Source organism: Micropterus salmoides, unplaced genomic scaffold, assembly GCF_014851395.1.
Source record: "Micropterus salmoides isolate LMB-PRFRI ecotype aquatic unplaced genomic scaffold, ASM1485139v1 Ms_hic_scaffold_12, whole genome shotgun sequence".
In the NCBI taxonomy this organism is placed as follows: domain Eukaryota; kingdom Metazoa; phylum Chordata; class Actinopteri; order Centrarchiformes; family Centrarchidae; genus Micropterus; species Micropterus salmoides.
This window is the reverse complement of record NW_024040263.1, coordinates 36,009,391-36,024,899: the sequence shown is the minus strand read 5'-3', so window position 1 is coordinate 36,024,899 and position 15,509 is coordinate 36,009,391. Positions and strand designations below refer to the sequence as shown.

The window sequence follows — 15,509 nt, the reverse complement described above, 5'->3', positions numbered from 1 at the left end:
CACCACTACCGGCAATATGTCTCTCCAACGTGTGCTCACTATGCAACAAACTGGACGAACTTCAGCTTCTGGTGGGGAAAAACGGGGACTTTTATTCATCTGCTGTTCTTTGCTTCATGGAGACGTGGCTGTGTGAGCTGACACCGCACTCCGCGCTGCAGCTGGCAGGCTTGCAACTGTATAAACACAGAACTCTCAGATAAAAACAAAAGGTGGAGGTGTCTGTTTTTATATTAACAATGGCTGGTGTACTGACGTGACAGTGATTCAGCAACACTGTTCTCCTGATCTGGAATTTCTTATCATTAACTGTAAACCGTTTTGCTACACCACAGTTAGCAGTGCCTATCACGCCGTCACATGCGCTCCACTGGGACATACTGATCACATGATGGCAGAAAATAAAGCTCTATAAACCTGTAGTGAGGGCATCAAAGAAGTGGACTAGTGAAGCTGTGAGGACACATGTATACCAACACGGACCAGGGTGAGTTATAACAATGACAAACCCTGGTTCACAGCTAAACTCAGACAGCTAAGGTTGGAAAAGGAGGAGGCATTTAGGAGTGGTGACAGTGCCGGGTGCAGGGTGTTAAAGTACAGGTTTAGCAAGAAGGTGCGAGAAGCTCAGAGCTGGCCAGCTCCACCCCCTCCCCTCCTCTCTCCATCACAGAGAGGGAAATCAACGGTCTTTTCAGGAGGTAGAAACCCCGCAAAGCAGCTGGGCCGGACTCTGTCTCCCCATCCACCCTGAAGCACTGTGCTGATCAGCTGTCTCCGGTGTTCAGACATTTTTAACACCTCACTGGAGTCATGCCATGTGCCAGCCTGCTTCAAAGCCTCCACCATCATCCCTGTCCCCAAGAAACCAAGGACCACTGGACTAAACGACTACAGACCTGTCGCCCTGACCTCTGTGGTTATGAAGTCCTTTGAACGCCTTGTGTTGTCCCACCTAAAATCCATCACAGACCCTCTCCTGGACCCTCTGCAGTTCGCCTACAGAGCCAACAGGTCTGTAGACGATGCAGTAAACAGGCCCTTCACTACATCCTCCAGCACCTGGACTCCCCAGGAACCTACGCCAGGATCCTGTTTGTGGATTTCAGCTCTGCTTTTAACACCATCATCCCTGCCCTGCTGCAGGACAAGCTCTCTCAGCTGAGCCTGCCTGACTCCACCTGCAGGTGGATCACAGACTTCCTGACAGACAGGAAGCAGCACTTCAGCTGGGAAAACATGTCTCTGATTCCAGGACCATCAGCACCGGTTCCCCTCAAGGCTGCATTCTTTCCCCCCTTCTCTTCTCCCTTTATACCAACAGCTGCACCTCCAGTCACCAGTCTGTCAAGCTCCTGAAGTTCCATCATCCTCTGTGACTCCCCAGTCACCACTGTAGACTCCTTCCGCTTCCTGGGCACCATCATCTCCCAGGACCTCAAGTGGGAGCAGAACATCACCTCCATCATCAAAAAGGCCCAGCAGAGGATGTACTTCCTGCAGCAGCTGAAGAAGTTCAGCCTGCCAAAGACAATGATGGTGCACTTCTACACCGCCATCATTGAGTCCATCCTCACCTCCTCCATCACCATCTGGTACGCTGCTGCCACTGCCAGGGACAAGGGCAGGCTGCAGCGCATCATTCGCTCTGCAGAGAAGGTGATTGGCTGTAATCTTCCTTCTCTTCTGGACCTGTACTCCTCGAGAACTCTGAGGCGAGCAGGTAAGATTGCAGCTGACCCCGGACACAAACTGCTGCGGTCCATCAGGACCAAAACCTCTCGCCACAAAAACAGCTTCTTCCCGTCTGCAACTAGCCTCATTAACAAGGCCTCCACTGTCTCCCCCCTTGCAAACGATACAAATGTCTCTGCACATGTAAATACCATTTCATCTCGTGTCGGGCTCAGACCTGGAATGTCGCACATATTTGTTGTTGATTGTTAATCTTTTTTGTATATTTTATTGTTGTCAGTTTATGTATTTATATGTACACAATATTCTCTTCCGTTGCGTTACTTCTGCACGGCACAGACCCAGAATAATGCACATGTATATATCTACAGCAAATTCCTCGTATGTGTAAAACATTACTTGGCAATAAAGCTCCTTCTGATTCTGATATATAAAAGGTGTGGCCAGTTCTGAAATCCTCACAGTATGATAAGTCATAAGTCATTCTGCTACAATGTTTAACAAGCATCCAAAAGTGGAATGGCAGCGGTGGCTAATTACAGCTTTTCTCAATTGCTTAGACACATTTCTTGAAATTATGCATACTTTTCTTGAAACTCTAAACACATCCACAACTTCTCACCCAATTCCCCAAACATCCTATTTTTAGATCAAAATGAAGCTCTCCACTCAAAACCATTCAATCTTGCTGAAATACCAAACTGTGCCCTCAAAAGCACACACACTCCAAGACAGTCCTATACACTGGTGAGATATATTCAAAACAATACTACTGGGTTATAGTAATGTTGCTTGTGGTTCTTCGCCTCAAATACCTTTTCACATGATGAACACAACAAAAGAAATAACAAATGTAAACATTTGCACATTTTTATACCTTAGTGTGCTGTAAAGTCCAAGACACCAAACAACAAATTATTCTCCCCCAGCATCGTGTCTTTGGTCCAGGACAGGCCAGAGATTCTCGTCCTCCACCTCCTTCGTACTCCTACACTGCCTCCTCATCTTCCTCCTATCCTATCTCCTCCTCTAACTCTTACTGTTCCTCTTCCTTCACCTCTTACTCCTCGCCATACTACTCTTCCTCCTACTCCTCCTCCTCATCTTCCTCCTTCTCCTCTCGGGTGTCCTCGACCCCTTCCTTCAGATTTCTCTGGATTCATTGTTTCAAAGCTGAATGAACTGACTCTGGTCCTTTTATCTATCGAACATTCTGATTAGTGTGTTTTCAACTATGAGTTTCCACCTGGGTAATTGTGTGCTAACTGAGCACAAGATTGCTGACTTGAGTGAACAATATTGAATGTTTGTCACGATCCTGCCCTGAGCTTGTCTGGATTATATTATTTTGGCCATGCCTTCTCTGTGTTTTGATTTTGGGTTCTCTGTGTCTGGGTTTCAGTCCTGTCTGTCTGTGGTCTTGTATCCAGTCTTCTGCTTGTTCTGTGTGATGGTTCTGATCTGTCCTGTTATCTCGGTGTCTGCCTTAGTAATTGTTTAGTTCTGTTCTTGTCCCTCATGTGTTAGTTCTGTACCATCATGCTTGGGTTCTGTCTGTTTGTTAGGTGTCAATTTATGTTCTCAGCCAGTTTCATTAATTAATCTGATTTTGATCATTTTGCTTTAGTCTCTGTGTGTGTTTCATTCACCCGCATCTTTAAGTTACTTTGTATCTGCCTTGCCTCATAACCTAGTTCCTAGTTTGGTGTCTTAGTTCTTAGTCCTGTACCTTAGTTGATGTCTTCTGTTCTCTTCTGATGATTTTAGGCAACCTTATCTGACTTACTGTTTTCTATGCTTCATGTGTTTTCTTCTTGTCTTTTATTGAATGCTGTGTTGTGTATTTTTGGTTGATGTAAAGCACTTTAGACACCTGTTGGTTGCTGTACAAGTGCTATACAAATAAATGTTGATTGATTGATTAAGTGTTTACTCCTGGTCTGTGTACTTCTGTGTTGTTTTGCCCATGTCTGCTCTGACTTTTGTTTTATCTTTGCTTCAGTCTGTGTTCCTTGTTATTAGTGTATTCATATTCTGTCTGCTTGTGTCTGGATTAGTTTGTTATTTTTATTATTCTGATCTGTTACTTCTTACTTTGATATGTTTAGTGTTCAGTTCTTGTGTTATGTTTGCTCGCCTCCAGTAATCTGCCTGCCATCCAGTCTCTCTGTTTTCCCCTGCTGTCTCTCTGCCTGCCTTGTTAGCCCTGATCCCAGTCACCTGTGTTGCTTCCACCCTGGTCATTAGTCCCTGTGTATAAATTTTTGGTGTTTCTGTTCATTCCCTGTCTGGTCATTGTCGCATGTTGCATGTATGTTCTGTCGAATGTTGTGCGTTCTGCCAGTCACTGTGCTACCTCGGTCTGCATTTTTTGGATGTGCCAGTTTTCACTACATGTGAGTTTTGTCTTGCCTGGATTAAAGAAATCTGGAACTGTATCTCAGCGCTAAGTGTCGTGCATTTGGGCTCACTCCTGCTTTGCGCACCCACCGATCCTGACAATGTTACTGTTTTCTCAATGACTACATGGTGTAGGCAGTGAGAAATTAAGGGATTTGTGTGGCGTTTAGAGAAATGGGTGTGCTTTTAGAAAATTGGAGTTATGCTTTTGAAATTTTTGTTCAAAAACCTGCTTATAGTGTTGAAGCAGTTGAGAAAAACTGTAAGCAAGTGATCAACTTTTTTAAAAATAGTTTTCAGATTTTCTAGTTATTATAATGCATGACACCCAAATGTACAATTTAATGTTGATATCTGTGACAAAGAAATTAAAACATTCCTGAGCTACTGTGTGGCGCACACCAGAGTCTTTCTGTATTCTGTATTTCTTTGTTTATGCATACTTTACGTATGTCATGCAAAGGGCAGGTGGAGCTGACAAATTCTGCATAATACTCAAACTGTGTGGTTGATGATGAACACAGCCTGTTCATGGCTGGCTGGTTGGGAGCTGGAGACGCTTCAGATCAAACACAGATACAGTTTAAAGAGCGAAATGCTAAAAATATCCATTAATGATAGGGGGACAGGTTATGCCTTTATAGCTTGGCTATGTCCAGGTCAGATGGTCTGCTGTACACTTTTGTAAACCAGTTAGATGGCATCCAGATTATTATTTTTTCTCTTTTAAATTTTATTTAGTCCTTATTCATTTTGTGTTTTCTTCTCACTGTACTTGTTTTACTTTGCCATGGTTTGTATTTAGTTGGGTTACAGGTCTGTCTTCTGGAAGAGGGTTTAGAGAGGCTTGAAGGCAAAAAATAAGTAAGATGTCCCAACTATCTTCTACAACATGTTCGTATACTACTAATTTGTGGTTTGTGGGTTTTTGTTGTTTTTTTTTATCCCTGGATTATGTTCAGTGTCATCTTTCTTTCCCTGCACTGCACAGAAATCATGGGCATACAAAGCCCGGACACACTCTTCTGTCAAATGTGTTGCTAGGTTTAAGTTACTAAAGCATTTGGTGAAGGTCAGAAAAATATTGTTTTATTATTTTTTTTTTGGTTATTGAAAATGTCAGCTCATCCCACCACATTTTTCAAGCCAGTGTTTCAAACAGTCTTTCACTTTAACTAGTAATTTGAGTTGCCAGAACATTACCACAAAAACATTAACCATTCTTCATTCTAGTCAGACACACTTCTGTCAAGGAGTTGTCCAATAATAACTAATGCTTTTACAGTTAAATCTGTTGCAAATAGCTCTCCCCTTTGCAGGAGCTCTTAAAAAATAGACAAGTATTCTGCGTTGTGTCAAAAATACCAAGAGCTCAGCACATAATGAAGAGGTTACTTTGGTAGAGGGAGGTACAGCAGCAAACGGCATTGGCTTGAAGAGATCAGCAGAGTAATAGTGAGAAGTGTCTATATCAGCTGGTAGCCAAGCAGCTGATGAATGAGCCACTCATTTTGATACATGAATTAAGTAGCTGATGCCAGCAACCTCAGTGCTCAAGCTGAACCAAAGCTAAACTCTGTTTGCCAGGAGTAGATATTGTATAAAAAAACTAATGAAATATGGGAACAATTCTTTGACTGTATATGCCAAAACACCAACTTTTATACAAAAGCAGAAGGAGAGTGGCAGCAAACCACATAAATAAATATGTTGTTACATATAAAGTCTTTGGGGGATTAGAGAAGCAGAGAAACCGTTTAGATAATTTTCCCAAGTGACTCTATAGCTCTCATTCAGATGCATGATGGGACACAGTTGGTCAGTGCCTGGCAGGCTACCAATCCAATAAGGGAATGGATTGATTAGATCCAGAACCCCCTCCCTGCCTTCGGTTCTCCTGAACTGGAGAAAGATGTCACCTTGGACTTGGGAAATTTAATGGATTAATTGACAAACAAACAGATTAGTCGCTAATGAAAATGCTTATTAGTTGCAGCTACAGTATCATTGACATTTGATTAAAAAAAGCCAATACTGATCCTTTGCATTGTCCTTTTTTTATCCTTGTCTCATTTCCTGAAAGAAATTGCTCTCTCTCTCTGTGTCCATGCGTTGGAAGTAAATAAACATTGTCTAATGGGAAGAGGGAAAGAGTATAACATTAACCTGACCAACTAACGACCAGCATAGGATGAAATGATGAAATTTAGGTCCAAGTTTTAGGTCCAAATTATATCTCTATCTCTGAGGAACAATGGATTATGCAGAAAATTTATTTGACCTCCAGAAAAACGGATGCCTAAAATAACTCCTCCCTCTTCGCTTTTCTATATAGCTCTATGAATCCAGTATTCTGACTGTTTCTGCTTATCAAAGGCTGTGGAAGGTCCTTCTACATGTCTGCTAGAGTAAGGGTGTGTGTGAATGGATTTCTGCTGCGGGGTGGTCAGAGGAAAAAAGTGCTGAAATAGCAAAAGTGCACATCTATCACTACAGGCTGGTCTAAGACAATGTTTAAAGGAACAGCAGAAACTTTCAGAGAAAGTCTGACCCAAGTCTTTACCATACATTTTAACCTTGTGAGGATTATTTGGAAAACTGATGAGACTTTAGACCCCATAATGTTTCTAATTCTATTAGATTAGATTTCTCACGCCTAAGAGAAAACACTGAACCTGTGAAACATTTAACAAAGCTGTAACTCAAACCAGTAAATGGATCATTTCATTAGGTTCAAGGTGGGGGCGCGATAGCAGTTGTGTGTGTGTGTGTGTGTGTGTGTGTGTGTGTGTGTGTGTGTGTGTGTCTGTTTGTTGAGTCCTGTCTCGAATTTTAAGCAGCTTTTAAATGTTTTTTGGCTCTGAGAATCTCCTAGGGGTTGGTGAATTGTAGTTTTATTGATGTCTAGCAGTTTGGCAGCTTTACGTAGTAATTTCACCAGTTTAGGGATCGGCCAGGGTGACAACGTGTGCAATTGTGTGCACAACAACTCCGAGGCCGTTTCTTTGACAGTGGCCACAGATGGTCGTCCCTAGTGGTGCAAGCAGCAAAAGAGTTGGTGGAATTTTCATCTGACTGCTAAACCTTTCATTCGAGCTGGCCCATCGCTGGATTTGATCTCAGGACTTAAAGGATCTGCCAGAGCGACTACGACTTCTGATCCTAGGCTGCTGTGCAATTGTGCGCATAATTCTGACCCCGGGCATATGACAGTGGAGGCCTATCTCTGGATATAAATCTCAGGTAACTGCATCACTTCCTTCTCCCCCTCTGTTGCCAGCTTTTCCTTTTTCCGTCCCTCTGGACGCTGGATGTGACATTTTTGATTTTAACAATGACTTTCAATTTCACAATCGTGCTGACTTTGTTTGCTTCGCGTGTATGCCGCTGTCATGCCAGTATTGCTGCATACACTGTTCATTTGCAATTGGAGTCTGTGATCTTCCATCAAGTGAGCAAATCGCAACTAACTTCACCACAGATCAACTTCTCAACGTACTAATAATTGATCACATAAGGACCGTCTTCCCTCATGCCTTGCTGGTGTTTGAAACAGCTATTTTCTACGGCTGCCCAAGGACTTCCTCCCATCACAAATCTTCTTTTAATGTTAAAAAGTCCCTTTCACAACATTGATTTTATTGCTTTTGTCTCTGGCAATGTTAATGTAAACCCAGGCCTCAAGTCTGTTTCAGTAAACTTACATCATCTCTCAACGCCTACTGAAATTGCTAATAGGCATGGAATTGGTTTTCTACATATCAACGCTAGAAGTTTATTACCTAAACTGGATTTATTGAAAACGTGGTTCATGTCTGCTAATCCCGATATTTTTGTGATTTCTGAAACTTGGCTTAAACCCTCTGTCCCTAATGATGTTATAGGTGTTGGTGGTTGGTGGTTACAATTTTTAAAGAACAGATCGGAAAGGGCCTGCAGGTGAATGTAAATGTAAATGCTCCGTATTTGTTTAGCGCCTTTCTAGTCTTTTTGACCACTCAAAGCGCTTTTACACTACATTTGCATTCACCAGTCAAACACATTCATTCACTGAGCCTAAGTGCTCAAACAGAAACTAACATTCACACACATTCATACACTGGCGGAACAGCCATTCGGGGTTCAGTATCTTGCCCAAGGACACTTTGACATGCAGCCCGGGGGAGCCGGGATTGTACCGCCGACCTCCCAATTAACGGCCAACCCGCTCCACCTCCTGAGCCACAGCCGCCCCAGGTGGTGTAGCTATTATGGATCTTAAATATTTCCTGTGTCTGTTTTACTTTCTCAGTCAATCCCAAGACAGTTTGAACTTATAGCCTTAGATAGTAAGGTTGCAAATGCTCCATTTACAATTATTGTTTGCTACAGGCTCTGCTGTTAATGAAACATTGTCGACTCTAACTGAAGTGTTGTCTAAATTTAATAATTCAGAAATTATTTTATTTGCTGATTTAAATTGGGATTGGCTCAGTGACAAATCGGAGAATTTCAAGCTGGCCTGTAATTCTCTGAACTTAGTACAATTTATTGACAGCCCCTACAGACTCAATCCATCTAAGCTTAATAGTGACACCCTGTTAGATGTCATTCTCCCCAACAGGGCTCATAAGTACACAGCAATAGGTGTATTTGCAAATGAAATGAGCGACCATTATGTAATACGATGTGTGAGAAACACCAAAATACCTAAACTTATGGGTCTCACTGTTTCAAGACGCTATTTTAAACACTTTTCAGAGCAGGCCTTTTTATCTGACTTTGCAAGACTAAATTGGGATTGTGTTGCATTGATTCCTACTGTAGATGAAGCTTTGAACAGTTTCTATCGATTACAAATAAATATGCCCCTTTTAAAAAGCTCAGAATAAAGAACAGAGATAATCCTTGGTTTTCTCAGGAACTAGCCCAGTTAATTCAATCAAGAAATGATTAATGATCAAAAAAGGAGGACCAAAAGTAATGTAGACTGGCAACGCTTCAGAACTTTGAGAAAGCAATGTACTTCTGCCATTCGGACCTCTAAATCAAATTATTACCTTACCTCAACTACTGATAATTTTAACGATCCATCCAAATTCTGGAAAACAAAGTATTACACAATAAAAATGCTTCAGACTTTCCTCAGCAACTGAATATTGGAAATGTAACTATCACAGATAAAAGTGATATATTAAATGCCTTCAACGGTCATTTTGAGAAGGCAGGTCATTAATTTGATCAGCAGCTTCCATCAATTTCAGTTGATCCTTCAACATGTTTTTTGCTACCTAGTACATCCTCAACCTCTGCATTCCCATTTGATTTTGAAGTCATACAAGTTCAAGATGTTCTGCAGTCACTGAATTCAATAGACCCCAAAAAGGCGCCCAGACCTGATAGTCTGGATCCATTTCTGTTAAAGGTGGCTGCACCGGTCATAGTTGAGCCTATTACTCACATTTTTAACATGCCAGGCAGTTTTTGCCTCTGGGCGAACAAAGCTACCACCCATCTCCATTACGACCCTGGATGGAGTCTGGATCCAGTCAATTATAAATATCTGGGAATCTGGTTGGACAAAAACTTAAATTTTAAATACCATGTTGATTATCTTGCAAAGAAATTAAAATTCACAATGGGTTTTCTGTACAGGCTAAAGTCCTGTTTCTCCATGGCTTCATGAAAACGCTTAGTTGCTGGCCTTTTTCTGTCGCAGATTGAATATGGGGATACTATCTACAGGTTTGCCTCTCTGTTCACTTTGTCCAAACTTGATCCTCTTTATCACTCAGCTCTCAGATATGTTACTAACTCTAGTTTTAGGACTGTACAGATTGGAAGGATGGTAATCTCTTCACTTGCGCAGGCTTGAGCATTGGTATATTTTAATTTACAAGATAATTAAGAAAACTTCCAAATTATTTAAACAGACATTTTTAACCTTTCAAAGCCATCATAATCTCAGGTCACATAACTGTCTACAGTTCAAAGTGCCTGCTATCAGAACAGAGGCTGGAAAGCTAAGCCTGTTCTGTTATGGCCCCTGGTCTTGGAATGATGTGCAGATTAATAATAATAATAATAATAATCCTTATTTGTAGAGCACTTTTCAAAAACAAGTTAAAAGTGCTTAACAAGTGTAAAGACAATAATACAAAAAAACAAGATAAGAGCATGAAAAATTAATATAAAATTAGTAAAATAGAATAAAATAAAGGGATAAAATTACAGAATTCAATATAAAATCTGTCTCCTTACCCACCAGTGCATACATGGAACTGCCCCTGCCTACCTCAGTGAACTCCTCACCCCACTCACCACCTTAAGAAACCTCCGCTCCTCCACCTCTACCCACTGCCTGCACCAACCAAGGACTAAACTCTCCACCATGGGAGACAGGGCCTTCCAGGCAGTCGCCCCACGGCTCTGGAATGCCCTCCCAGAGCCCCTAAGGGCCCCACAAACTCTGGAGGTTTTTAAGAAGGGCCTAAAGACTTTTTTATTTCAAAAGGCCTTTTAACAGTCATGGTTTTAAATTTCTTGTTACGGTTTTTTATTGCGATTGTTATTTTCTGGAACTGTTTTTAACCCCTTGTTGTTGTAGCACTTTGAGATTTCCCTGAAATGTAAAGTGCATTATAAATAAAATGTATTATTATTATTATTATTATTATTATTATATAAAATAAAGTCAAATAAGATCGGAAAGGCTCTCCTATAAAAGTATGTTTTAAGAAGGGACTTAAAAGAGTTCACTGACTCAGCCGACCTGATTTCCTCGGGCAGGCTGTTCCAGAGCCTCGGGGCCCTGACAGCAAACGCTCTGTCCCCTTTAGTTTTCAGTCGAGACTCTGGAACAGACAACAGACCTCTGCCCGAGGATCTCAAGGTACGTGCTGGTGCGTATGGGACTAAAAGGTCAGAAATATAACAAGGCGAGAGGCCATCAAGAGCTTTAAAAGTGATCAATAGAAATTTAAAGTCAATTCTAAAACATACTGGGAGCCAGTGTAATGAAGCTAAAATAGGAGTAATGTGGTCATATTTCTTTGTTCTGGTTAAAAGCCTGGCAGCTGAATTCTGGACAGTCTGGAGTCCATCAATAGATTTTTGGGTTAAACAGGTGAAAAGGCTGTTGCAATAATCCAGGCGTGATGAGATGAAGACGTGTAAAATGGTCTCGGTGTCCTTAAAAGTTAACATAGATCGAATTTTTGCTATATTTCTAAGTTGATAAAAAAAAAAGCTCAAACTTCAATCAATTAAGCTCAAACTTCAATCAATTAAGCTCAAACTTCAATCCCTCTTCTCTCTAAATGATTTTAAACATAGAATAAAGGAGGTGGTCACTGCTAACTGCAGCTGCTTTGCCAATTCTATTAACTTCTTATTAAATCTATGATCAATTGTTGTTTTTGTGAACAGTACTATGTAGGGTATTATGTAATACCTAAATGTTGTTGTGCTGTGTCTCGGTGTTGTACAAAATGTTGTTGTGGAGACTTGTTTTGCAGTGTTTCCTGTTATACCTAATGATGTCTATGAAGATTCTCAGTCATCCAGGTCATAGTTATCCAATGAAGGTTAAAATGAAGGGCAACTGGACTTGGTTGAAGCTACTGGAAGACGTTTCGTCCCTCATCCAAAGGACTTCTTCAGTTCTGACTGACTGGCAGGGAAACTCAGCTATTTAACCTCAGTGGGGTCGTTTGCCAGGGTCATCGATACCGCTGGTTCGTTAGTGTTCCTTGTTGCTGTGACGACAGTCGTTACAGTCATACAGTCACTTGAAGGGGGCACTTACAGCCTGTGGATACCCTAAATGGACCTTTGTGAAAACAGCCACAAGATCCAAGAAGAACAAAACTACATGGGAGGAGGAAAAGAAGGTCAAACGCAACAACATTGTGATTCCATACGTGTCTGGAGTATCAGAGAAACTCAGGAGGATTTTCAACAAACATAACATCCCTGTGTTTTTTAAAGCCAAGAACACACTAAGAAAGATGCTGGTCCACCCCAAAGACCGCACACCCAAACACAAGAAAAGCAATCTAGTGTATGTGGTCCAATGCAGTGAGGAATGCACAGACCTGTATATTGGGGAGACTAAACAACCACGACACAAACGCATGGCTCAACACAGAAGGGCCAACTCCTCAGGTCAAGACTCTGCAGTCTACTTACATCTGAAGGACAGAGGACACTCGTTTGAGGACCACCAGGTGCACATTTTAGACAGAGAAGATGGATGGTTTGAAAGAGGTGTCAAGGAAGCATCTACACCAGGGTGGAGAAGCCGTCATTGAACAGGGGAGGGGGTGTACGCCACCACTTATCCCCCACTTACAATGCTGTCCTTTCATCACTTCCCAGGAAACTCAACAAACGTAACCTATTGGCCTCAGGTGAAGATACCAACGATGGTCGTTCAGTCTTGGCCACAGGTAGTCTTAACGACTGTCGTCACAGCAACCGGGAACACTAACGAACCAGCGGTATCGATGACCCGGGCCAACGACCCCACTGAGGTTAAATAGCTGAGTTTCCCTGCCAGTCAGTCAGAACTGAAGAAGTCCTTTGGATAAGGGACGAAACGTCTTCCAGTATCTTCAACCAAGTCCAGTTTCCCTTGATTTTAACCTTCGTTGGATATACCTAATGATGTTGTTGTGATTGGTTTCTTATTGTTGCTTGGTTATCTGTTTGATCCTGCTATCTGACCCTGTCTTGACTAGGTCTCACTTGTAAAAGAGGTTTTAACCTCAATGTGACTTTCCTAGTTAAATAAAGGTTATTGAAATTTAAATAGAGTATTTCTACAAATTTCACAGGACTGAAAGCTCTTAGTCAATCAATGAAAAAGTTAGTCGAGCAATAAAAACAAATCTACAAATTTAAGAATAATTGAATTGTTATTACTATATCATTGTAAATTTAATATATTTGAGTTATGGACTGTTGGTCGGACAAAACAACATTTGCCATATTGATATCTTATCTATAAATCCAATTATTTAACAATTTATTGAAAATATAACCATCAGTAGTTGGTAATGGAAATAATCATTAGCTAAAATCACATTCCAATGACCTTTCAGAGTGAGTCAAAGAACATCATATGTAGCAGTTTTTGCCATTCTACTGTACCATTGAGCCATTTGGAGTTGTGCCGTGCAGTCGCGAGACGTGGCATGCCACCCAGGCTGCGGTATATAACGGGGTCACGGCCAAAGAAGTCGATGACAGTGGCCGCATAAAGTTCTCCACTCTCTGTCACCACCGCCGTGGAGTTGTGACGAGGGTCATATGGGCAGCGTGCCACACCTTTCACCCGCTCCAGCACATTGCTCATGTTGCCCACCTGTGACGGGTGAAAACACAGGGCGATACAGAGATGGAGAGAAAAAGGTAGCAATGGGGAAAAAGGGATTAAATCTACAGTGTTCATTAAATTTCTACAAAACTACACACTTATGCGTACCTCTCTGCTAATACATAATGGCTGGAAAGCATTGGTCCCGCAGGTCATGATCTCAGTCTTGTTCACTAGCAGGACTCTGATGTAGTTCTGACATTCAGTCTGCAGAGAAGTGGGTGAAGAAGAAAGCTTTCAGAAAGTTACAGTGGAGCTAAGAAAAAGGGGATGGGGGATGCTAAGGTGGAAGGCTAAATATTCTTTGATGTGTTGCTGAGAAAAACAATGGCGGCTGTGGCTCAGGAGATAGAGTGGGTTAAATGAATCCACCCCTCCCAGTCATATTAATACTCACATTCCTCGAGGCACAGGCCGAGGAGGTGGAGTTGCAGCTATCTTCGACTCTAGCCTACTAATCAGCTCTAAACCTAAACTAAACTATAACTCATTTCAAAGCCTTGTTCTTGGTCTTTCGCACCCAAGTTGGAAATCACTGCAACCAATTCTCTTCGTTATAGTGTACCGAGCACCTGGCCCGTACTCTGAATTCTTATCTGAATTTGCAGAGTTTTTGTCAACTTTAGTCCTTAAAACGGACAAAGTTATTATTGTAGGGGATTTTAATATTCATGTGGACGTTGAGAATGACAGCTTCAGTACTGCGTTTATCTCTCTGTTAGATTCCATTGGCTTCTCTCAGAGTGTTCATGAACCGACTCACTGTTTTAACCACACCCTCGACCTTGTTTTGGTGTATGGTATTGTAATTGTTGTGGTGGCAGCCCGGCTGACGGTGAGTGTCCTGGTTTTTCCTCCTTTTTATCAGTTTTCTGCTTTTTCCCTTGGTTTCCTGTTCTCTGCCCGCCTCTCTGTGTTTTCTCCCCCGTGTGCTCTCTCTCCCTCTGCTCCTGAGCCCAGCCAACTACCTGCACCTGCAACCCATCATCCACCTCGTCAGCCTGCCACACCTGCCAGTAATCAACCTCATCCCAGCCTGTATTTCAACCCCGGTTCTCCACACCATCCTTGCTTGATCGTCGTTGCTCCATACCTGGTGCCACTCCTGTGTTCAGGCTTCCTCGTTTCTTGTTTTTTCAAACTTACCCTGTGCCTTGTCTTTGTCTCCCCCTAACCTTGTCTCTCTGTTTGTTTCCCTCCCAGGTACACTCACCCTCGTCCTCCGCTCGGCTGGGCTCATCCACTGGCCCACTCCCCTTCGGACCTCCCTCTCGGCGTCCTCCCTGTTCCCCTGCCTCTCCTCGCTTCCTTGGCCCGTGTTCCCCGGCTCCCTGGCCCCCGTTCTCCTTGGTTCCCCGTGCCAGTACTTCCCCGACGTCCAACTCTCCCTCCACTCCAGTCCCTCTCACCCTTTTTTCCCCCAATAAACCTCCTTCCCTCTGAACGCTGCATTTGGGTCCTCTCTGTCCACACACCACACCCCGTAACAGAACGATCAAGCCACCCATGGACCCAGCAGACTCTAAAGCGGAGAGGGACATGTTCTTGGATGTCTTGGCAGAGCTGTGGTCTACGTGGCAGTTGGCATCCGACCTCGAGTCTCGCCAAGCTGCCCACGTTCAGGCTCACTGGGAGATAGCTGTAAGGCCATGGCTGCGGCGTCGGCTGCCTAAGTGGGCCAGACATTTTGTTGACTCCAGCCCTCTGCCGTTCACACCTATCCCTCCTGATCCCCAACCGGCGAGCCCCCAATTTGGTCCAGATCCCCGGCCTGCCTGTCCCCCATATTCGCCCGACACCACGCTTGACCCCCGCCTTCAGTTCGAGGGAACCCGCCTGGCCATCTTCTCTGGGGGCCGTGGTGGCCTCCGGAGGAGACGTGACCATCGCGGCTCCCGCCAATTTGCACCACTCTCCCTAGATCCCCAGCCAGTTAGCCCCCAGCCTGGCCCAGTCCTTCAGCCTGCTAGCGCCGCTAGCCCCCAGCCTGGCCCAGTCCTTCAGCCTGCTAGCGCCGCTAGCCCCCAGCCTGGCCCAGTCCTTCAGCCTGCTAGCG

At 43.2% G+C, this 15,509-nt stretch overlaps 1 protein-coding gene across 7 annotated transcripts in view; it reads right to left on the bottom strand.

Moving 5' to 3' along the window:
* LOC119899909 (semaphorin-5B-like) overlaps positions 1-15,509 on the bottom strand; it is a 149,617-nt gene that overhangs the window by 80,147 nt on the left and 53,961 nt on the right. For all 7 annotated transcript variants that reach the window (XM_038714740.1, XM_038714742.1, XM_038714741.1 and 4 more), the window contains exons 5-6: positions 13,562-13,660; positions 13,228-13,441 (exon numbers count right to left, since the gene is read on the bottom strand). In XM_038714740.1, coding sequence (XP_038570668.1) covers positions 13,228-13,441; positions 13,562-13,660 — 313 coding nt within the window. The remainder of the gene's footprint in view (positions 1-13,227; positions 13,442-13,561; positions 13,661-15,509) is intronic.